The 24,538-nt window shown below is 42.4% G+C and overlaps 1 protein-coding gene across 4 annotated transcripts in view; it reads right to left on the reverse strand.

Moving 5' to 3' along the window:
* Window positions 1–23,413, reverse strand: part of LOC131692929 (protein fem-1 homolog B) — a 61,783-nt gene extending 38,370 nt beyond the window's left edge. For 2 of the 4 annotated variants that reach the window (XM_058980344.1, XM_058980342.1), the window contains exon 1: window positions 6,340–6,588. In XM_058980344.1, coding sequence (XP_058836327.1) covers window positions 6,340–6,519 — 180 coding nt within the window. In that variant the 5' untranslated portion in view covers window positions 6,520–6,588. Of the gene's footprint in view, window positions 1–6,339; window positions 6,589–22,719 lie in introns of those variants that run through there. The other 2 variants (XM_058980343.1, XM_058980341.1) reach the window with 2 other exon arrangements.
* Between the last annotated feature and the right edge of the window lie 1,125 nt (window positions 23,414–24,538).

Consider the following 24,538-nt stretch of genomic DNA (forward strand, 5'->3'; position numbering starts at 1 on the left):
CGTCTGGTGTAAAGTACTCAAAACGAAAGTTATTTTGTTGTACTATTTTGAAGGCAAGGCAACAATGGACCTTTTGTGTAATGTTAGGATCGCTTTATGCATTCATTGTGTAGGAAAAAAATATTTTCAGTCACACGTAGCCACACATACGAGCGTTCCAAGAGTAGACGTCCAACCACTTCCACGGAAATTCAATAAGTTTTGTAAAGCTTAGACTTGTAGTTGACCGATGAACCACAAAAAATAGAAAAAAGTTCGAGTTTCGGAAAATGGCTTCATGAAAACCGCAAAATCTCATACTTTACTGTAAAATTCTTACATTTTTCTTTGAAATAATAGGAAGAAAATTTGTTTTATTCAGTTTTCTGTGTTTCATCGATAGGCTACACATATTATGCATCCTCGTAAAAAATCAAGTCAATTCGTTGATTAGTTTTTGAGTTATCGTGTTCGCCAATTTGAGAAACGCCGTTTCGAGAAAAACGCTATTAAAGGGTGTCCTGCATCAAATTGCATCACGGAAAAAACGCTGTAGAAATGACCCATTGGTTGTTTACTCTTGAAAATTTGGGTAGAGGTAGTTTAGAGTGTATTGTTTACACTGTATTTTTATCGCAGTCAGTTTTTCGAAAACTGTTGCCGATAGATTGAAATATGCGTGTGTTATAGCAAATACGCGCGTGGAATGCATGACTTTAAAACAAAAGAAGGTCAGTGTGGCCACCGAGATTGCGGGAGACCTTTCTAGAGGTTCATTTTCCAATTGAATTCTTTTTTCATTATTTATTTGTCCTAATAAGGACGGTTTGCTGATAGCTGTCTTGTTATTAACGGACGAAAATACTATGGAACGATTTGAGCCTTGCCTGTACGACTCATACGCACGGTATAAACCAGCAATTCGCCATCTCGCTGCTGTTCCGCCATCGTCGTTTGAAACTGCGAACAAAATCCTTCCAGTGCATACAGATTAACGTTCCCCTTCCGCAGATCGTGCCAAATGAAAGATCTAACAGCTATCCTACAAGCAACAGTAGCGATAATCTAACTTATTCTGCAAGCAAAGCAGGCATGGTAATGAAAGAATTCGGTCAAAAATATTCGTGTTAGGGAAAGTCTTGCACAAATTTGTGAAAATTGTATGTTTTCCCGATTTATTGCATATTTACGGATTTTTTCAATAGTTTGCTAATAAAATACACAGATAAATTTGATAACAATTTTTTACTGGCAATTTTCTGAATCGATTGGTGTTCGAATCATGAAAATCCAACAACAATTACCAAAACGTAAGCGAAAACTTTGTCTGTTTTCTTACATTTTGCCAATGTTTTTTGCAATAATACGGGTTTTTCAATAGTGTACAGTTGAAATACCAATTTATAATTGCAACCAATTTTTAAGTTGGACTTCTCTGAATCGATTAGTATTTAAATGATGCAAATCCATCAACAATTAACAGCGCTACAGTCGTCTAAAATTATGTCCCATTTTCGTGACGCAGTTCAAAATCAGATTTTAGATTTACACCTAGCCCCAACCCCATATAGTTGAGTAAAGCATTTTCAATAAGTTTTAGATAACTTAAGTTTTCATCCGTTTTCATTTCTGTACAAAGTACAAATGCTCGTGGCCTTCGCGATAACACAAACCTGCACGACCATGCAATTGCTATCATCTCCACATTCTTACGCCCGCGATTTCGCCAACAATAATATACCCCGATAGTTAAGTAAACGTTGCACCTATAAACTTCCAAACGCGGTCTCAAGCATTAACCCACCACTCGCGCGATCATGAAACAATCACGTCCGGAAGTCTAACCTTGGTTCTAGCAGTCTAGACTAATGCCTTCAGTTGAACCAATCAGAAAATGATGATCATAGTCACTAGAGAACACGTTCCATGGCAAAATGACGTGGTACTCTAGTGATATGGGGAAACTGTCTCTCTTCTACCATATGTATCATACACTAAAAATTAAGCATCAGATTCACGATCCGCAAGCGATCATACAAGAATACACGCTACATGATTATAAAATCAAAATTATACACACGAAGTCACATGCACGTGACAAACACGTTAACATACAAATGCTTGATCCCTTTGCGACCATCTACGGCACCTACAACCGCGACCTCGTAATCATGACATCCCGGTGATAAGGTGAACGTCTCAGCGTTTATAAATTTTCAAACGCGATCTCAAGCGTCAACCTAAAAACTCCATCACTCGCACGATCATGAATCGGTCACTTCCGGAAGTCTCTATCCTTAGTATCAGCAGATTAGTCCCATGGCGACATGACCGAGAACTGTAGTGATATGGGGTAACTCACTTCCTGTCAGAATGTGAATTGTAGACCGAAAATCAAATATCACAATGAAAGTCCGCGTGACCATCCAGCACGCGAGCACACGTGACAAACACGTTAATATACGAACGCTTAAGCCCTTCGCGATCAATAATGCACACTTACGCCCGCGATTACGCAAACCTGATAATACTACGATAATACGGTGAACGTTTTAGCACTTACGAAGTTTCAAACGGTCTCAAACCTACAAACGTGTTCGCGCGATCATAAATCGGTCACGTCCGGAAACCATTACCATCTGTCCTAGCAACTTAGGTCTATACATACAATTGGACCAATCAAAAATTAAGGCCCATATGCACTAGCCAAAACGTCCCATGGCGACATGACCGGGAACTCTAGTGATATGGAAGATCTCACTTTCAGCATCTGAGCCATACACCAAAAATTAAGTATTAGATTCACGGTCCACGCACGATCATCCAAGAACACACGCGAATGTGTGAAAGGCCCACGGTTATAAAATAGAATTTATATACGCGAAGTTACATATACGTTAGCACACGCGACATACAAACGCACACACGATTGAACACGTTAACGTACAAATGCTTGAGCCCTTCGCGATGACACACGCGATCGCGAAGTCTCTACCCCCGCACGTATCTGAACCGTACAATGAATATCACATTCAGAATCACGGCCCGCTGCAATTGGCCTTATGCAGTGCTGTAGTGGGCGACATTGCCTGTCTCGTCTGCAATTGCAGTGTGTGACTCTGATGGAGAGCCCTTCCGAGAACCTAACTCTACAGCTCCAGTAGGCCAACTCTCGAAAAAAATATATGGCCATTTCAACATCCGTCCCAGAACTCCGATGTCCGGTTCTGGAGGACCAATTCCGATTTAGAGGCCATTTCTGTCATGCGACAAATCAAATCACACTTCCTCAACGAAATAAACCTGAATTGGTCCTCTGGAATTGAACACCGGAGTTCCGGGACGGATGTTGAAGAAGCCAAAGGTGTCCACAATGGCCTCTTTGGTCTTCCATCAGTCTTATTGCGTCGAGAAAATGTGAACGTAACATCCGGCGAGGTAAGCGGCAATGTATGTTAAAGCAATTGAAGTTGTTGCTTTGTTTTCATCACCGCTAGCAAATTTGGTATGGACGGTCATCGATTTTTTCACCGAAAAAAATCGATGACCGTCCATACCAAACCTAAAGCAATTGAAGCATTCGTGTATGATTTCAAGAAAAAAAATTAAGTTAACCCTTTTCATTCCTGAACATCAAAATCAGATATGGTTTTCTGACATCGACAAAATCGGGAAATACATTTTTATTTCTTTTTAAGAAACCGAAGCTCTTAATATATTCTTCTTCGGTCCCTAGATATAGCCTCAGAACCCTTTCTGATTATTTAGTTAAATTTCCTAAATAAAAATTTAAAATCAAAATTTTTATTTTTGCATATTTCGGATCTTTAAGATAAGAAGAATTCAACTTTCATATGGGGCCAACAAAATCGGGTCAAAACGCTGATAAAATCGCGGGTAGATTAAATCGGGTACTGATAAAATCGGAAGCTGATAAAATCGGGTCTTCACTGTATAGTGGCGTTCTGAAATTCTGCTCAGTTACTGATAGCATTTTCGTTTTGACCTGATGCTACACCGGTGTAGTGCAGTCAAAAACGAAAACGACAAGAGATATAGCAAAAAAACGACACGAGAGATACCAGTTTTTATCTTGAAGTTGCTGTATCTCAGGAGGCTTAAAGTATATTGAAGTTATAAATGTGTTCCTATGTAGTCTGTGGAACCCATTGTATTGGTTTTTTGAAGTGGTTCAACTGGAGCTATTGAGCTGGATTCTCGGAAAAGCTCCCTGTCAGTATCACTCACTAAAAATTCAGACGAGACGGGAAATGTCATCTTTAAGGTCAATTGCAGTGGACCATCATTCTGACTGTCAGATTGAATGTACAGTTCAGATGCTGGGCCGTAAGGGATTGAACACGTGACAAGACACGAAAGTTCAAACCACTGATGCTGAACATTGAAAGGAATGTTAATAACAACAAAAAGCGGATAGTTTATCAATGCCAAGGAACTTACTACAAAAGTGGAATTCTGTTAAATTCACTGTTATTTCCCCGCTACCAACTCTACAACAAATGCCTCAAGGAAAAATTTTCCGCGATGTACCAAGACAAAAAATCTAAAACTTCTTTGTTTCCAATATATTGAAACTTGCACTTTCTTGATAGAAACGTTGCATTGCCACCGTGAATGTGTATTCATATCAACCCCTTTAATATTCTTTGTCAGCAGTTTTCCCTGATGCTTGCACTTTGCCAGAGTTTGCGAATAAATTAGGCAATTCAAGAAAATGCTGATAAAAAAAAAGAAATCAATCTTTAATTCCAATCTTAACGGAAACAAACATAGGCACCTAACTCATTTTTGCAACGCTTCAGTGTATGCGCATAAAAAACGTCGGAGTCATTGACACAACTTGAAGCCATTAGCCAGTGGACAAAAGTTAGTTTCTCTTGTCCATGTTTGAAGCAATAACAATCTTTGTCCAAGCTCGCAATCAGTACACATATTTGTGTTTGCGCGCATAACTATGATAAATTGGAATATATTTGCGTCTTGCCGAAATGAGATCCAGCTGTTTAGCTCACCTCGATTTCGGCGCAACACACAAAAATTTAAGTCAACTCTTGACGGATCAAAATGATGAACAGTTGTTTATTTTATCATCAGGAATTTCTTTTTAACCCATGGAATGGCGAATAATGGCGAGTCATTTATCCTACCCGAGACACAAGCATATTTGAACGCCACTTTATTCGGTGAACAAAAGCTGACGTCCGCCATTGGTGGCGAAAAAGAGAAAGAGATCTGCTCTCACTGTATGTACCTATATTCCAAAGTTCAATAACTGTAACCGATCAGCATAAACAAATAAGTAGTAAATCCACACTGCTGTTTGCCGTATGAGTGCACTTCCGTACTTTAGGGAAGAAGAGTACATTTCAATTAGCAACCGGGATTCGCGTACTGAGATTTTCTAATGACGATGTTTTTAATTTTAAATTCTGTGCGCAGCTTTGTGAACAGAAACAACGAGCCGCGGTTGAGGATATTGTACAGTTCTAGAGAAAATTTTCAATAGGACGTAAGTAACATTGAGAGCCTCTCTTTGTTTACTTTCTCTTTCGTTTATTACGACGTCATTACAACACTTTGCACTAATTTTCCAGTACATATCGAAAGCCGACGGTTTTTACTATAATATTATGCAAAGAGTAGAGTAGTAAATGTTGAAATGGCCGAGTAATGAACAGAAGAGAAAGACCCCAAAGAGAATCTCTCATTGTTACTTACGTCCTATTGAAAATTTTCTCTAGAGTTCATTAACAGGAACAGGTGTAGTGAGAATATCAAAGGCAAATACTAGGACAAGGAGAATGCGCGTGAAACGATGATCAGTATGGATAACAGTGCGCAAATGAATTTGTACACGATGAATCTGCATCGTTTAATGTGTTGACGTCGATATGAGCTATTGTTTATTCGCGACACCTAGTTATTATGGATGCAACTAACATCTCAAAGAAAGATGTCATACAATCGACAACATAGCTGCAAGATCCCGACTACCTACGCATAAAGTACAATACAGTACATTCGCTAGCATGCGATTGCTTGCCAAAAGGAAAGTGAATTTACTACAATGACAACAGACGAAAATACTTTGCGCTTTTCATTAGGTTTGTTCCAGTACCAGGAGAAACTGGAAGTACTCCGGAGCAAACAGGGAGAAAATCGTTCCTGTATTATCTCTTCTCTTTTTTTTTTCTTCTGGTGGCAAACCGGAGTGAAAAGGAGCAAGAATTTTTTGCTCCGGAGCAACGGGAAGTAACTTCCATGTGCTGGAACAAACCTATTATTACCTTTTTTTAGAGCCGAGATGATTATTCAACTAGTACTACTACTACGGCTTACCTGCTCAACGATAGCTTTCCGATCATTTTCACAGCGGATATCCTTAAGCCTGGCCAACAGCAGCTTAGTGAATCCATTTTTGCAAGCAAAGTAAACGTGATGTTCCAACGATCGCTTGCTAAAATTCCGGCCCACAGTCCGATTAATCGGAACCAATTCTTTCAGTGAACTTTCTTCCATTGAACTACCAAAAAGGAAACTGCGACTGCTAGCTAATTTTTCCTATTCCAGAACTCTATGGAGATACTCTCAAATAAGACTAGCGGTTCCAAAAAATTAAAGGTATACGTCATTTTGATTCCCGGGAAAGTTTCAATACTGAAAAGCTCGCTGAAAAGAATGAAATCAACGCTTTTTTGTGAAAAGGGCGATACTTACAAATGTAAACATACGGCTTTTTTCATACATGAGGGCTTTGAAACGCAACAAATTAATCAAAAATTTTGGATTCTACGATATTACTTTCTTAAACTACAGCAAAAAATACAACGGGCGAAACTGCATTTTTGTTTGTTTATTCAAAGTTTCGTCCTCCACGCTCCATGCAAACAAACAGGGCGATACTTTTTTTGCTAGCAGTTTAGAGGCGAAACTGTTTTTTTCGTATTTTTTTAGAATTATCAAGCTGATGCCAGCTGTAAATAGTAACAATGATCGCTATTGAAAAATCCCGGACGAAATCAGTGGTGTAAACCGGTAGTTATTGTAAAAAAACGTAAGGGCGATACTTCAATCCTGATAGGTGGGACCGAAAAAGTAAACAATCGCCAAAAAGGCGATACTATCATTTTGTCAATTTCAATAGCAAAAACAAATTTTAATTTAATAATTTCAAATACTTTATGAAGTTTTGGGTTTCGATCACTGAATCATGCAATCTAGGATGTAAAAACACAATAGATCTTAAATAGGAAATATTCACTGTTGATTTTCTTTCAATGGTGTCACTGCTAGTATCACCCTTTTCAAGAAAAAGCGTTGAAATGTTAATGCTGACTACGGAGTCATGGCTGGGGTTGCCACCCCTCCGGGTTTGACCCGAAGACTCCGGTTTTCTGGAACGATCTCCGGGCCTCCGGATTTTACATTAATTTCTCCGGGTTTGGTGGGAAGAGGCATAGTATCATTTTTTTTTTTTGGAATTATTTGATTCTTTACAAAATATTTAAAAAGTCATAGTTAACTTTTACTCTGGTTCAGAATTATTTTTCCCGACTAACACTTCGTTTCAAGGTGGCGAAGATGAGTTCACCAAATATTGCTGATTTCTTTGCAATAAAAATGAAAAATAAATAAACAGGCATTGCATTTATCGCTCATATGAGTAAATGCGTCCGGATAATTTGCTACTGCGACAATAAAAACTCACATTTTCACACGAAAAGTTATTGCCACTCACACAACTTCTCCGGATAAATACGTGTTATTTCACGGGATAAATAAAACCGCCGGAGAATGAGCGAATGAGTTTATCACGATATCCTTTTTGCGCTCGCTGCCTTGTGGTCGCTATTTCAAATCATGAAAAACCAAGTCATCCTACTTCTTTGCCGCTTTTGTTTGAAATTAAATGCAACGACAATAATTCCTATGTATATTGTGACGTTTTTATTGATTTCCACGAAATTCAAATATTATCACCTTCTCCAAGGAAAAAACCAAATAAATTTTATCCGGAAAATAATTCTCACGCTATTTGTGGAGACGGAGAATTCTTGAGCGTTTTTTCAAAACGTCATATCTGCAATGAGTTACTCTCTTTGTTTACTTTCTCTTTCGATTTTTACGGCGTTACTATAACACTTTTCACTTATTCTACAGTACAGATCGAAAGACGATGGTTTTAACTAGCATATTATGCAAAGAGCTGAGGGATAAAAGTTAAAGTGACCGAATTATTAACAGAAGAGAAAGTAAACAAAGAGAGTTACTCATTGCAGATATGACGTTTTGAAAAAACGCTCAAGAATTCACCTGATTTTCTCTTGTCCAGACACTAACTAGAGTGCTCTACTAGATATAGCCTCATAACCCTTGCTGATTATTTAGTTTAAATTTCCCTTGAGGGAATCTGACAGCGCAAAATTTATAAAAGCATAAACTTTTTATTTTTGCATATTTCGGATCTCTAAGTTAAAAAAAAATGATTCACTCGAACTCAACTTGGTTCGTCTGTTGGAGCACACCAATCTACCATATGAGGCCGGGGGAAAAGGTTTCAGCGCGAAAAAAAATTTTAGAATCTTTTTAGAACTTTGCGTGAAGAAAATTTATCAAAACTTTTGTACATTGTAGTGCATCATTTCAATAACACGCAGACATTCTTCTTTGAAAGAAATCGGTTCAGTAGTTTTGGAATGGCAGATAACACCGCAAATCATGTTTTTCCAGAGACGTTCGGCAAAAAGCTTCGTCACCGAGTCGTTTGTCAATATTTTCGCATAGAAAATTACAGCATGGTATTGAAATGATACACTATAACGTACAAAAGTTTCGATCAATTCGATTCATGCAAAATTCTAAAAAAAATCGCAAAAAAAGTGTTTTTTCTTCACGCTCAAGCCCTTTAACGCCCCCCCCCCTCCCCTCCTTTGAAGCATATTAAAGTTATAAATGTTTGTAACCCGCCAGGGTAACAATTTAGCACTGGGTGGAAATATACCCTTTTTTGCGTATACACTCCGTAGAGTGTATTGTTTACGTAAAATTATGCTCACCGCTGTTCGGTACCGTTCACATTTAGTTGTAAATTTTTGTTCATTTTCGCGTTTGTGAACGGTTTTATTCGTACAGATAGGTTAGATAATTTTTGTTTTATGTTTGTGAATTAGTAACATAGGGCTTAGGTAGGCTACCGATCTCCTCTTGCAAAAATTCGTGTGTACTGGTTATGCTGCTCATCGTTGACAGCTGTGCGACAAGGCGGTTGGCGGTTTGTGATAGTCGAGTGCGGAAGGCGGCCATGGAGTTAGAAAGTGACGGACCACGGCTACAATCAGACGTCCAGGAAATTGCTGTGGTTTTTTTCGGGACAATTTCCCGCCACTGTTAAATAGTTTAGTGCGCGCATGCGACGGTAGATTCCCGTCGAAAGTGCCGGCCCGTGGTCCGGGTGCTAAAGAAAGTGTGGTGCTGGATCGCCGTCGGGGGAAGCTAATTATCAAGGAGCTTTCGCTTCCCCGGCTAACCGTAAAGGATCCAGACGCACCATTCCGCCCTCGCTGGGAAGGATAAGCCGAACGAGCCTTGCTCTCCTTCCCAGCTAATAGCCAAGGAGAGCGAAGCAGGGTGGACAGCGGCTCCCCCTGGGAAGAACACTGCGGTGTCTTCCGGGATTCTTTGCGGGGAGCAAAGAATCCGGTGATTCGTCACCACCGTCGCTAGGGAGGTTCCAACAAAGGAGCAAAGCTCACCTCCCTGGCTAATTGTAAAGGACCGCTGCCGGAGCAGCCAACGTAAATAGGGAGAACTCGGCCGTTGCTGTCCCGGCCGGTCGGAAGAAGCCGCCCGCCTTTCCGCCAGCAGTAGCAGATCACCAACAGCAGCAGCAGTTGAGAGAGTAGCGGGAATAAAAGTCGGTAAATTTTATAATTATTTGTTTACTTTTTCTTGTTGTGTTACGAAATCCGAAAGTCTTGGTAGAAGCACCTAGGCCGCCCTGAAGTAAAGGGTACGCCGGGCAAATAAGAACCCGAGTAGCGGGGAAACCCCTACTTACATTTGGCGCACAGCGCAAAACACACTGAAAAAAATATTTTCCTATTTTGGAAAATATTTTTTTCTTCCGGAGTGTGGGGTGCTTCTACTAAATAGAGGATTTTCGTAGAACAGTGGTGAGGTTTCTTCCGCAATATTGTTCCGCGGTCGTATTATTTATTTATTTACATTTTTGGTATTGTTTTTTGATTTTTGCATTTTCTTTTTTTGTCCGAATTTGTGGATTGCGTTGTTTGTGTTTGGTCTGCCGGACGAGTAGTTTGAAGGTTGTTGTTATTATTCGGTTGCGGTGGCCAATCGCCTTGAATTCTCAATCCGGTTTGAGACATTTTTGGAACAGCTTGATTTCCTGAAATTTTAAGGGAATCGTTAGTGGGCGAAAAATCGCAAATAATACCGTGTCAGTACTTACATGCTTTGTGTCTTGGTGATTTCTTCCAATATAGCGCAAGTTATGATGGCGTTGGAGAAATTCAACCAAGCGTGTGTGTTCATGCGCGTCGATCATTTGCATTTCGATGAGCTGGATTTTGAGTTGCTATCTCGAAGCATTTTTATCTCTCCTGATTCGGATCTTTCGGGTGTCCAGCGGCAGCGGCGTCTTCGGGGAATTTTGTCGCATGAGCGGTCGTCTCGGAGGGAATTAGTTCGCAATTTCCGGGGTGACGTGGGTGAAGAAAAGGAGATCTGCCTTGGTAAATTACTAACAATCAAGGAAGATCTCCAGTACCGGTGCCCAAACAAGGAGATTTACCGAACACGGTTGCTTCATTTGGGGTCTAGGCTCCAGGTTATCCGAAATTATGCGGCAGGGGAGGTCAACCAAGAAATTTCGGGGTTGCTGGAGGAAGTTCTAGCAGTTTATTCCAGTCATTTCAGTGACGAACAGGCAGCACTTCCTCCCGACAACCAAGAAGGGGAGGATGGAGAGATTTTGGGAGATTTGCTGAGTACAGACGTACCTGCAATTCCACAGGGATCCAATCCTTCCGATAACCAAGGATCTCTTTCTAAACAGCTCGTAGGGGACGACCTGTTGCGTGTCTTGTGCGAGATGAGGGACGAGATTCGACAATTGCGACAGCAATCCGACGATAATAGAGCCCTAGCGTCTCAGGGGTCTGATGCTTTTTCAAAAGCTACTGAAACGCTAATGGGTGGGATTGCTTCACTGACAATAATTTCGTCAGTTTTAAGAAAGACGGTTCAAGAAGTTGTCTCACTTCGTGAATCCGTCAGTGAACTTCGGGCACTAGTACATAAGAAGGAAAGTGCACCCGAGATGGATCTGCAGACCGATCTGGAAGATTTGCGTTTGATGGACGTACCCGATTCATTTGATGAACCAGAGATTCCTCGCCCAACACTGGCGCCCAGTCCCGATCAATTTGTGTTGAAGCGAGGATTCTCGGGTCAACAAAATATATGCCCATCACTTCCAATCGAGAAACCGAAACAGAATACCGGATTCACAGCCCCGTACCAAACTCAGAACCAGCCTCACGTTCCTGAATGGACCGAACAGCGGACGGGGCCATCCTATCCGAACTTTTCAATATCTACCAACACGGGAAACGGATCGATGGGAGCCCCAAGGAATTACTCGCGTAACCCGCAACGCGTCGCTGATTGGAAAATTCGGAAGTATGCTGGAACTGATGAAGGAACGGGACTAAATGAATTCTTAGACACCGTAGCGAGTTACGCTGCGTGTGAGCAAATGTGCGAAGACGAACTTTTCAATTCTGCGATGCATTTGTTCACTGGCAATGCTTTGACCTGGTATCAGGCTATGCGTACGCAAAACCGGTTGTTTAACTGGAACCATCTTGTTTGCGAGCTCAAGGTAAATTTCGTACATCCTGAACTTGATGCTACGCTCAAGATGAAGGCTCTCCAGCGCCGGCAGATGCGTAACGAATCTTTCCAGGAATATTTCCTGGAAATGGAAAAAATATTTCGTGCTATGACGGTTCCAATGGCACCGAGCGAAAAACTCGACGTGCTCAAGCGGAACCTGAAAGCCGACTATAAACAAATGCTTATCCTCAGGCCAGTGAACACGCTCTCAGAATTGATGAGTCTTGGTAAATCGATCGACGCCTCCAAGACGCCGATTTATCAGAAAGTTTTCGGTTCTTCTCGGGAAGTTGCTGCTTATTCTGATAATCCACCACAAAACAAACAAAAACAAAATAATCAAAACCAAAAGGGAGGTGGACAGAATAACGGCAACGCAAAATCTAAAACGTTTTGGAGCAAGAATGCCAAACCGGCAGGTCTTGATTCAAACAAGCCTCCTGACAACCAGAAAAAGAAACAGCAAGGGAATCAGGATGGCAAGAATCTCGAGGGAAACAATCAAAAACCTACAGAACCACCGCAGAAACCTATAATGTGTCTGGAGTATTTGGTGGAAAAGCATCGTCCTCCCGTGCTCGGCGTCTGCTACAATTGTGGAGACAAAGGACACGAACATGAGGGATGTCGGAAACCAAAGCGGGTGTTCTGCATCGTGTGTGCGTTTAAAGGTTTTGATGTTTCTCGTTGCCCTTACTGCCTAAAAAACGGGATCAGAACCAACTGAAGTCGCAGTTGGCAGTAAAGCAGCGCTCCAAAGAACAACTAACAATCCATCCCCAGATTTACGACAGTTTTCGACCGGCTCGTGATGAGGACTATGATAATTCGTTGTCTGTCGAAACCATCGTCCTTGACGACCCGTTCGATAACCGTCCATTTGCAATTGTCGCTGTGTACGGCAAATCCTTCAAAGCCTTGCTCGACAGTGGTAGTAACGCCACAATTATAACTAAAAAGCTATACCGAAAGTTTTCGAAAAGTCCCTTGAAAAGGTTGGAACGATCATTCGAACTACGTTCTGCAAATGGTCAATCCTTACCAATCATTGGACAAGCGTATCTCCCGTATACTTTTCAAAATTTGACAAAGGTCCTATGCACTCTTGTAGTAGAGCATCTGACCGTCAACTCCATTCTAGGTATGGACTTTTGGCGCGCCTTTGGGATTTCTCCTGAGATACAAAACTGTGCTCTGTTGAACTCAGGTCAGGAATCAGAAGACGATGAAGAAGATGAAGCACCGCGTGAGTCGATACTCACTTCGGAACAGTTAGTGCGCGTAGAAGAAGTAAAGAAGTGTTTCCAGGCAGTAGAGCCCGGAAAGCTAAGCCCAACCTCATTCACAGAGCACAGGATTGTCATCAAAGATGAATTCCAAGGTGCGGCACCCGTTTGCCGATATCCTTATCATATGAGTCCAAAGAAACTGTCTAAGGTCTGGGAAGAAGTTGACCGATGGCGGTCTATGGGAATTATCGAGGAGTCTGATTCGGATTGGTCGCTTAATATTGTGGCGGTCACGAAACCAGACGACTCAATTCGCCTTTGTCTAGACGCTAGGCCTCTCAATGAGCGTACTGTACGAGATGCATACCCTCTGCCCCACCCTGGGCGAATATTGGGCGGCTTACCCAAGGCGAAGTACCTGTCTACCATAGACTTGAAGGAGGCCTTTCTCCAGGTACCCCTGGCTAAGGATAGTCGCAAATATACCGCTTTCAGTGTTCCCGGCAGGGGTATGTTCCAATTTACCCGTCTACCATTTGGTCTCGTCAACAGCCCCGCTACTCTGGCGCGACTGATGGACCAGGTTCTAGGACGAGGTAAATGGGAACCTTACGTTTTCGTCTACCTAGATGACATCATCGTGGTAAGCGAAACGTTCGAGCATCACATACAGTTGCTCAAAGCAGTGGCCGATTGTCTAGCAAGAGCCAACCTAACCATCAATTTGGAAAAATCCCGTTTTGGAGTACCCGAACTAAAGTTTCTTGGTTATTTGTTGAATCGGGACGGACTCAAGGTCAATCCTGACAAAATTCAGCCGATTCTCGACTACCAGAGACCGGTTACCGTGACGAAACTTCGTCGTTTCCTCGGTATGTGCGGTTATTACCGCCGCTTCATTGATCGGTTCAGTGAGGTCACTGCTCCCTTGAGCGATCTGCTCAAAACGCAAACCAAGAGCTTAGTTTGGAACTCCGAGGCAGAACTCGCGTTCCTTAAAATTAAGGAACTTCTAGTCACTCCTCCAGTTTTAGTCCCACCAGACTTCTCCAAAGAATTCATTCTTCAGACAGACGCTAGTGACGTAGCAGTCGCTGCTGTTCTGGTTCAGGAGTATCCCGAGGGTGAGAAAGTAGTTGCTTACTTTTCGCACAAACTGACCACTCCCCAAAGGAACTATCATGCAACTGAAAAGGAAGGTCTGGCGGTGATAATGGCGGTTGAACACTTCCGAGGTTACTTGGAAGGTTATCATTTTCGACTGGTCACTGATTCGTCAGCGATTACATGGATACTGAAGACTAAATGGAAAACCAGTTCACGTTTGAGTCGTTGGAGTTTAGAATTACAACTCTACGACATGTCTATTGAGCACCGGAAAGGCAAGGACAATGTCGTTCCTGATGCGTTATCCCGGGCCGTAGCAGCCGTTTCAGCTTTGTCCACCTCAGACTGGTACTGTTCCATGAAGTCAAAAGTTATCCAAAATCCTGACGACTATGCCGACTTCAAAGTAGAAAATGATCAACTTTTTAAGTATGTCAACTCGAAAGTTGTTCCGTGCGACTCGCGGTTCAGTTGGAAACTCGTCCCAGCACCCGAGTTCCGTCAAGATTTGATTCAACGTACCCACGAAAATTGGCTTCACGTGGGATACGATAAAACGATCCACGAAGTGCAGTTACGATATTACTGGCCTCGTATGGGATCTGAAGTACGAAAGTTTATTCGAGAATGCGGGACGTGCAAGGAAATCAAAGCTCCTTTCGTCCCAGTCCAGCCCGAAATGGGTCAGTCACGTGCGACTAATGCACCATGGCGAATGGTTTCTGTGGACTATATTGGTCCTCTTCCAAAAAGCAAACATGGCAATCAACACTTGCTTGTCGTCCTCGACGTCTTCAGCAAGTACGTCATGTTAACCCCCGTTCGCAAAATCGCTAGTACATCACTCTGTACGATACTACGCGAACAGTGGTTCAATCGCCATGGTAGCCCGGAAATTCTGCTAAGCGACAATGCCTCCACTTTCACCTCGAAGGAGTTCAGTCAATTCATAGTCAATTCATAAAAGAAACTCCATTCTAGGTATGGACTTTTGGCGCGCCTTTGGGATTTCTCCTGAGATACAAAACTGTGCTCTGTTGAACTCAGGTCAGGAATCAGAAGACGATGAAGAAGATGAAGCACCGCGTGAGTCGATACTCACTTCGGAACAGTTAGTGCGCGTAGAAGAAGTAAAGAAGTGTTTCCAGGCAGTAGAGCCCGGAAAGCTAAGCCCAACCTCATTCACAGAGCACAGGATTGTCATCAAAGATGAATTCCAAGGTGCGGCACCCGTTTGCCGATATCCTTATCATATGAGTCCAAAGAAACTGTCTAAGGTCTGGGAAGAAGTTGACCGATGGCGGTCTATGGGAATTATCGAGGAGTCTGATTCGGATTGGTCGCTTAATATTGTGGCGGTCACGAAACCAGACGACTCAATTCGCCTTTGTCTAGACGCTAGGCCTCTCAATGAGCGTACTGTACGAGATGCATACCCTCTGCCCCACCCTGGGCGAATATTGGGCGGCTTACCCAAGGCGAAGTACCTGTCTACCATAGACTTGAAGGAGGCCTTTCTCCAGGTACCCCTGGCTAAGGATAGTCGCAAATATACCGCTTTCAGTGTTCCCGGCAGGGGTATGTTCCAATTTACCCGTCTACCATTTGGTCTCGTCAACAGCCCCGCTACTCTGGCGCGACTGATGGACCAGGTTCTAGGACGAGGTAAATGGGAACCTTACGTTTTCGTCTACCTAGATGACATCATCGTGGTAAGCGAAACGTTCGAGCATCACATACAGTTGCTCAAAGCAGTGGCCGATTGTCTAGCAAGAGCCAACCTAACCATCAATTTGGAAAAATCCCGTTTTGGAGTACCCGAACTAAAGTTTCTTGGTTATTTGTTGAATCGGGACGGACTCAAGGTCAATCCTGACAAAATTCAGCCGATTCTCGACTACCAGAGACCGGTTACCGTGACGAAACTTCGTCGTTTCCTCGGTATGTGCGGTTATTACCGCCGCTTCATTGATCGGTTCAGTGAGGTCACTGCTCCCTTGAGCGATCTGCTCAAAACGCAAACCAAGAGCTTAGTTTGGAACTCCGAGGCAGAACTCGCGTTCCTTAAAATTAAGGAACTTCTAGTCACTCCTCCAGTTTTAGTCCCACCAGACTTCTCCAAAGAATTCATTCTTCAGACAGACGCTAGTGACGTAGCAGTCGCTGCTGTTCTGGTTCAGGAGTATCCCGAGGGTGAGAAAGTAGTTGCTTACTTTTCGCACAAACTGACCACTCCCCAAAGGAACTATCATGCAACTGAAAAGGAAGGTCTGGCGGTGATAATGGCGGTTGAACACTTCCGAGGTTACTTGGAAGGTTATCATTTTCGACTGGTCACTGATTCGTCAGCGATTACATGGATACTGAAGACTAAATGGAAAACCAGTTCACGTTTGAGTCGTTGGAGTTTAGAATTACAACTCTACGACATGTCTATTGAGCACCGGAAAGGCAAGGACAATGTCGTTCCTGATGCGTTATCCCGGGCCGTAGCAGCCGTTTCAGCTTTGTCCACCTCAGACTGGTACTGTTCCATGAAGTCAAAAGTTATCCAAAATCCTGACGACTATGCCGACTTCAAAGTAGAAAATGATCAACTTTTTAAGTATGTCAACTCGAAAGTTGTTCCGTGCGACTCGCGGTTCAGTTGGAAACTCGTCCCAGCACCCGAGTTCCGTCAAGATTTGATTCAACGTACCCACGAAAATTGGCTTCACGTGGGATACGATAAAACGATCCACGAAGTGCAGTTACGATATTACTGGCCTCGTATGGGATCTGAAGTACGAAAGTTTATTCGAGAATGCGGGACGTGCAAGGAAATCAAAGCTCCTTTCGTCCCAGTCCAGCCCGAAATGGGTCAGTCACGTGCGACTAATGCACCATGGCGAATGGTTTCTGTGGACTATATTGGTCCTCTTCCAAAAAGCAAACATGGCAATCAACACTTGCTTGTCGTCCTCGACGTCTTCAGCAAGTACGTCATGTTAACCCCCGTTCGCAAAATCGCTAGTACATCACTCTGTACGATACTACGCGAACAGTGGTTCAATCGCCATGGTAGCCCGGAAATTCTGCTAAGCGACAATGCCTCCACTTTCACCTCGAAGGAGTTCAGTCAATTCATAAAAGAAACCAACATCAAACATTGGCTGAATTCCCGCTATCATTCGCAGGCTAACCCAGTGGAGCGAACAAATCGCTCGATAAACACCGCAATCCGGGCATATGCTCGAACCGAGCAGCGCAACTGGGATGTCCACATCAGTGATGTGGAGCGCATCCTAAATACTACCGTTCATTCCTCCACTGGGTTTAGTCCTCATTTCATTATACATGGGTGTGAAATGGCATCTGCCGATGACTTCAGCAGGATTTCCGGTGAGGGTGACCTAGAAACAAGACACCAACAGATAGACAAAATCCGGGAGATTGTGGTCAAAAATTTGGCAAAGGCATGCGAGGGCATTCGACATCAGTACAACTTGCGTCATCGAAAGTTCTCCAAACCTTTTGAAACGGGACAAATGGTGTACCGTCGAAACATGAAGTTGTCGAATGCACTCGAGTCTTACAATGCTAAACTTGGACCACAATACTTACCGGCAAAAATTGTCTCAAAAAGGGTGTATCCTCCTACGAGCTGGAGGATTTAGCAGGTAAAAACCTCGGAGTTTGGCCAGCAAATCTCCTTAAACCAGCATAAAAACTTTTCCGTGCCGTCTGTGGACTGACGGTATGCTCACTATGTACTCACTTGGGAGTTTTCCAAAAGCAGCCGTCAGTTCCCGACGGTAACAACACGGACTTTAGTCCGAATAAAAAAAAAACAAACATTTCTCCGTCTTCTCTATTTTATTTGTGGAAGACCAACTCTGCCGCGGGAAGCTTCTTCATTAGCTTCATGCACTTATTTTGAGCCACACTCGCGCAGTGTGGTAAACAAACACTCGCTCGAAATATATGCTCCGGCCCCGGTGACGACTACGGTAGGGTGGAATACTCCACTAAAAAAACCACTAATCTTATACCGTGCCGTTCTCCCGGGCACCGGACGCATCTAAACACACTACCTGCCGTGTTCGGCAAACAGAAACAAAGTTCTTTAGCGCCCCACTCACGCAGTGAGGTAATCAAATTATCTCACTTAATGTATGGTCGGGGACCCGTCTTGGCCACGGAAGGATAGAATTATCCACTTCAATAAACACAAATGTTACACCGTGGTCCCCGAACGCACCTAAATACACTTTCTGCCGTGTTCGGCAACATGAAATTTTTCCAAAATCCCTCTTCGTGGGAAACACTCGCACCTACGGGTGCACTAAATCCTGTTATTTTCCCTTGTTTGGGACACAAAAAAAGCTTATTCACTTATCCCTTCTTCGATAGGGACACAAATAAATACACGCGTCTAATTCCCGACCGCAATAAATACCGAAGACTCGCGGAAACGGTATAAAATCGCGAATAAAAACAGTGCGAACGCCGATTTCGCGAACTGTTTTGTTTTTATTTACAATTTTGATGATTCATTCATCATATCGAATGCATCATCAATTTTGACATTCCCCGATGTTCGCACCAAGGTTATGCATCATGCAGGTGTAGCCTGATTCGGATCAGGATGGTATGGGTGTTAGAGGGATGTGGGTTAATAAGCGCATCGCGTCTTCGATTTCGAATCGAATAATAAAATTTTATTTCGCATAATTTTGGGTTTTGTGGTTAAACCTGGGATGGTTCGTTTGATTCCAGCGGGAATCATTTTGATATTTTTAAATTATGCGAAAGACATTCTTTGGTCCCTCTCAAACGTTTCTTTTGCTATGTACGAAGCGTTTTGAGGCGAAAAGGGACGAATATACAAACTTTTTGTCCGGAATGTCTGTGAGTGGAAGAAACGATGACGTGTTAAGCGGTATTGTATGTGTGAATGTATGAGTGTGGAATCGAACAGAGTGAATGAATGTTCGAGTGAATGATTAGATAAAATTGTTTTGGGGTCAATTCGAAGTACTTATCGGAATGTGAATGATCGAGTAGGCCAGTGATTGAGGATGAATGAATGGGATAATTGTATGAATGTATTTGGATAGAAACCCCAACACAGGCGTGTAGTACTGGTACCGTAAGAACACGAGGCATTTCTGGACAGTCGAAAAAAAAAAACGAACAAAATAATGTCGACAACCGTTCCCCTGCAAGTTGGAACATTGAAAATTGTCAATGCCACTTGCAGAATTTTGGGAATTTCGAGTTGTTACCGATCTTGTTTTCGGATTGGATTTAGAATTCAACCCATAGCCGAATGATGGCAGTGGCTGATAGCCTCTCGCTTCGCGTATGCTGTCAGTATTATCAGACCCAACACAGGCAAACTTTTCACCAATGAGGACATCCGGTCGATTAGTTTTTGAGATGAAAATTTATAAATTGCGGAAGAAATGATTAGGTGTAGTTAGTTTTTCTTTGTTTATTTATTGATTCATTTCGTTATTATTATTGTATCGGTGTTAGGTGTTAGGTTAGAAAAAAATAGTTTCCAATTTTTTTTCCACCCGGTGTGGGCGAGATTGTAACCCGCCAGGGTAACAATTTAGCACTGGGTGGAAATATACCCTTTTTTGCGTATACACTCCGTAGAGTGTATTGTTTACGTAAAATTATGCTCACCGCTGTTCGGTACCGTTCACATTTAGTTGTAAATTTTTGTTCATTTTCGCGTTTGTGAACGGTTTTATTCGTACAGATAGGTTAGATAATTTTTGTTTTATGTTTGTGAATTAGTAACATAGGGCTTAGGTAGGCTACCGATCTCCTCTTGCAAAAATTCGTGTGTACTGGTTATGCTGCTCATCGTTGACAGCTGTGCGACAAGGCGGTTGGCGGTTTGTGATAGTCGAGTGCGGAAGGCGGCCATGGAGTTAGAAAGTGACGGACCACGGCTACAATCAGACGTCCAGGAAATTGCTGTGGTTTTTTTCGGGACAATTTCCCGCCACTGTTAAATAGTTTAGTGCGCGCATGCGACGGTAGATTCCCGTCGAAAGTGCCGGCCCGTGGTCCGGGTGCTAAAGAAAGTGTGGTGCTGGATCGCCGTCGGGGGAAGCTAATTATCAAGGAGCTTTCGCTTCCCCGGCTAACCGTAAAGGATCCAGACGCACCATTCCGCCCTCGCTGGGAAGGATAAGCCGAACGAGCCTTGCTCTCCTTCCCAGCTAATAGCCAAGGAGAGCGAAGCAGGGTGGACAGCGGCTCCCCCTGGGAAGAACACTGCGGTGTCTTCCGGGATTCTTTGCGGGGAGCAAAGAATCCGGTGATTCGTCACCACCGTCGCTAGGGAGGTTCCAACAAAGGAGCAAAGCTCACCTCCCTGGCTAATTGTAAAGGACCGCTGCCGGAGCAGCCAACGTAAATAGGGAGAACTCGGTCGTTGCTGTCCCGGCCGGTCGGAAGAAGCCACCCGCCTTTCCGCCAGCAGTAGCAGATCACCAGCAGCAGCAGCAGTTGAGAGAGTAGCGGGAATAAAAGTCGGTAAATTTTATAATTATTTGTTTACTTTTTCTTGTTGTGTTACGAAATCCGAAAGTCTTGGTAGAAGCACCTAGGCCGCCCTGAAGTAAAGGGTACGCCGGGCAAATAAGAACCCGAGTAGCGGGGAAACCCCTACTTACATGTTTTCCTATGTACTCTGTGGAACACATTGAATTGTTTTTTTTAGAGTGGTTCAACTGGAGCTATAGAGCTGAGTTCTTGGAAAGGCTCCCTCAGAATCACTCACTAAAAGTGCAGACGAGACGGGAAATGTCACCCTTATGGTCAATTGCAGTGAGCCGTCATTCTGACTGTCAGATTGAATGTACGGTTCAGATGCTGGATCGTGGGGATTGAACAGGTGACAAGACAAGAAAATTCAAAACACTGATACTGAACATTGAATGGAATGTTGATAACAACAAAGAGCGGATAATTTATAAATGCCAAGGAACTTACTACAAAAGTGGAGTTCACTGTTCCTATTATTTCCCCGCTATCAACTCTACAACACATGCGTCAAGGAAAAATTTTCCTCAATGTACCAAGACAAAAAATCTAAAACTTCTTTGTTTCAAATATATTTAAACTTGCACTTGTTTGATAGAGAAACGTTGAATTGCCACCGTGAATGTGTATTCAATTAACCCCTTTAATATTCTTTGTCAGCAGTTTTCCCAGATGCTAGCACTATGCCAGTGATTGTGAATAAATTAAGCAATCCAAGAAAATATTGATAAAAAATTAATCTTTAATTCCAATCTTAACGGAAACAGTCATGGGCGCCTAACTCATTTTTACAACGCTTCAGTACATGCGCATAAAAAAACGTCGGAGTCGTTGACACAACTTGAAGCCATTAGCCGAAGCGGACAAGTTAGTTTCTCTTGTCCATGTTTGAAGCAATAACAATCTTTGTCCAAGCTCGCAATCAGTTCACATATTTGCGTTTGCGCATAACTATAGTATCATATATGATAAATTGGAATATATTTGCGTCTTGCCGAAATGAGATCCAGCTGTTTAGCTCACCTCACCATTTCGGCGCAACACACAAAAATTTAAGTCAACTCTTGACGGATCAAAATGATGAACAGTTGTTTATTTTATCATCAGGAATTTCTTTTTAACCCATGGAATGGCGAATAACGGCGAGTCATTTATCCTACCCGAGACACAAGCATATTTGAACGCCACTTTATTCGGTGAACAAAAGCTGACGTCCACCATTGGTCGCGAAAAAGAGAAAGAGATCTGCTCTCACTGTATGTGCCTATATTCCAAAGTTCAATAAGTGTAACCGATCAGCATAAACAAATAAGTAGTAAATCCACACTGCTGTTTGCCGTATGAGTGCACTTCCGTACTTTAGGGAAGAAGAGTACATTTCAATTGGCAGCCGGGATTCGCGTACTGAGATTTTCCTAATGACGATGTTTTTAATTTTAAATTCTGTGCGCAACTTTGTGAACAGAAACAACGAGCCGCGGTTGAGGATATTGTACAGTTCATTAACAGGAAGGGTTCATGCGGTGTAGCGAGAATATCAAAGGCAAATACTAGGACAAGGAGAATGCGCGTGAAACGATGATCAGTATGGATAGCAGTGCGCACATGAATTTGTACACGATGAATCTGTATCGTTTAATGTGTTGACGTCGATAAGAGCTATTGTTTATTCGCGACACCTAGTTAGTATGGATGCAACTAACATCTCAAAGAAAGATGTCATACAATCGACAACATAGCTGCAAGATCCCGACTACCTACGCATAAAGTACAATACAGTACATTCGCTAGCATCCGATTGCTTGCCAAAAGGAAAGTGAATTTACTACAATGACAACAGACGAAAATACTTTGCGCTTTTCATTATTACCTTTTTTAGAGCCGAGATGATTATTCAACTAGTACTACTACTACGGCTTACCTGCTCAACGATAGCTTTCCGATCATTTTCACAGCTGATATCCTTAAGCGTGGCCAACAGCAGCTTAGCGAATCCATCTTTGCAAGCAAAGTAAACGCGATGTACCAAGGATAGCTTGCTAAAATTCCGGCCCACAGTCCGATTAATCGGAACCAATTCTTTCAGTGAATTTTCTTCCATTGAACTACCAAAAAGGAAACTGCGACTGCTAGCTAATTTTTCCTATTCCAGAACTTGCGCACTCAATTATCGCTTTCTACTGCTGTTACGAAATAAATCAATCTTCTTTCACCACGATCCAACGTCGCAAGCGCGTGCGAGGAATTTTCCGACTACGCGACGTGAGCTAAACTACGACTTTTCGCTGGTTTTCCTTACTCCACACGGCGATGTGAAAATTCTACGTACGCTTCTACTGCTGGTTGTGAACTCTCTGAATCGGCTACAAATTCGTTGGTTTCACCTCTGAGCATCCCACTGTTTGTAATCTGAAAAAGCAGCTGAGATGAGAGCAGCTAAATAAATCGCCCACGCAACGCAACACAAGCACAGCATCCAGTTCACGGCGATCTCGTTCGTATAGGAGACGACTGGTGCGGGAATCACTGCGGGTAAGCACTAGAGAGGTGGATTTGGTGAAGAAAAACACTGGTCGGAAAATGCTACTGTATACGATAAGCAAGTCGGGAAAAAACCAAAACAAATTTGGCAGTGACATGTTTATCGTGCAACTGTATAGAGATACTCTCAAATAAGACTGGCGGTTACAAAAAATTAAAGGTATGCGTCATTTTGATTCCCGGGAAAGTTTCAACACTGAAAAGAATGAAATGTTAATGCTGAGTTAATGCTGACCCGAACAGAAAGTAATATCGAAATTAATCATAGAAACGTTAAATTTACAACAGTTTTATTTGTTAACAACAACTTTTCTTGTAACATCAATGTACTGCAGTCCTTCATGCCTCCAAAATCTACAAGGGAAAAAATGTAAATCGATGTTTTTGATTGCAGAATGTATGGGAAAAGATAAATTTTTCCATTGATACATCCCTTAACGACCCCCCTTTTTCCATGTAAAAATCGGGTTTACAATGAAATTGGATATAGAAACAACAATTGTGATTATATTTCCATTGTAAATTTTCCAGAATAATATTGTTTTTCGTTGTAATGTAACAATAAAAAATGCTGTAATACTGTTGTGCATTTCTAGCCAGGGATTCATGGCTGGGGTTGCCACCCCTCCGGGTTTGACCCGAAGACTCCGGTTTTCTGGAGCGATCTCCGAGCCTCCGGGTTTTACATCAATTTCTCCGGGTTTGGTGGGAAGAAGCATAGTGTCATTTTTTTTGGAATTTTTTGATTCTTTACAAAATATTAAAAAAGTCATAGTTAACTTTTACTCTGGTTCAGAATCATTTTTCCCGACTAACACTTCGTTTCAAGGTGGCGAAGATGAGTTCACCAAATATTGCTGATTTGTTTCACAAAGCAATAAAAATGAAAAACAAAAAAACAAGCATTGCATTTATCGCTCATATGAGAAAATTCGTCCGGATAATTTGCTACTGCGACAATAAAAACTCACATTTTCACACGAAAAGTTATTGCCACTCACACAACTTCTCCGGATAAATACGTGTTATTTCTCGGGATAAATAAAACCGCCGGAGAATGAGCGAATGAGTTTATCATGGTATCCTTTTTGCGCTCGCTGCCTTGCTGTCGCTATTCCAAAACATGAAAAACCAAGTCTATCCTACTTCTTTGCCGCTTTTGTTTGAAATTAAATGTATATTGTGACGTTTTTATTGAT

The sequence above is a fragment of the Topomyia yanbarensis genome, chromosome 3 (genome assembly GCF_030247195.1).
Source record: "Topomyia yanbarensis strain Yona2022 chromosome 3, ASM3024719v1, whole genome shotgun sequence".
NCBI classification, from domain to species: Eukaryota; Metazoa; Arthropoda; class Insecta; order Diptera; family Culicidae; genus Topomyia; species Topomyia yanbarensis.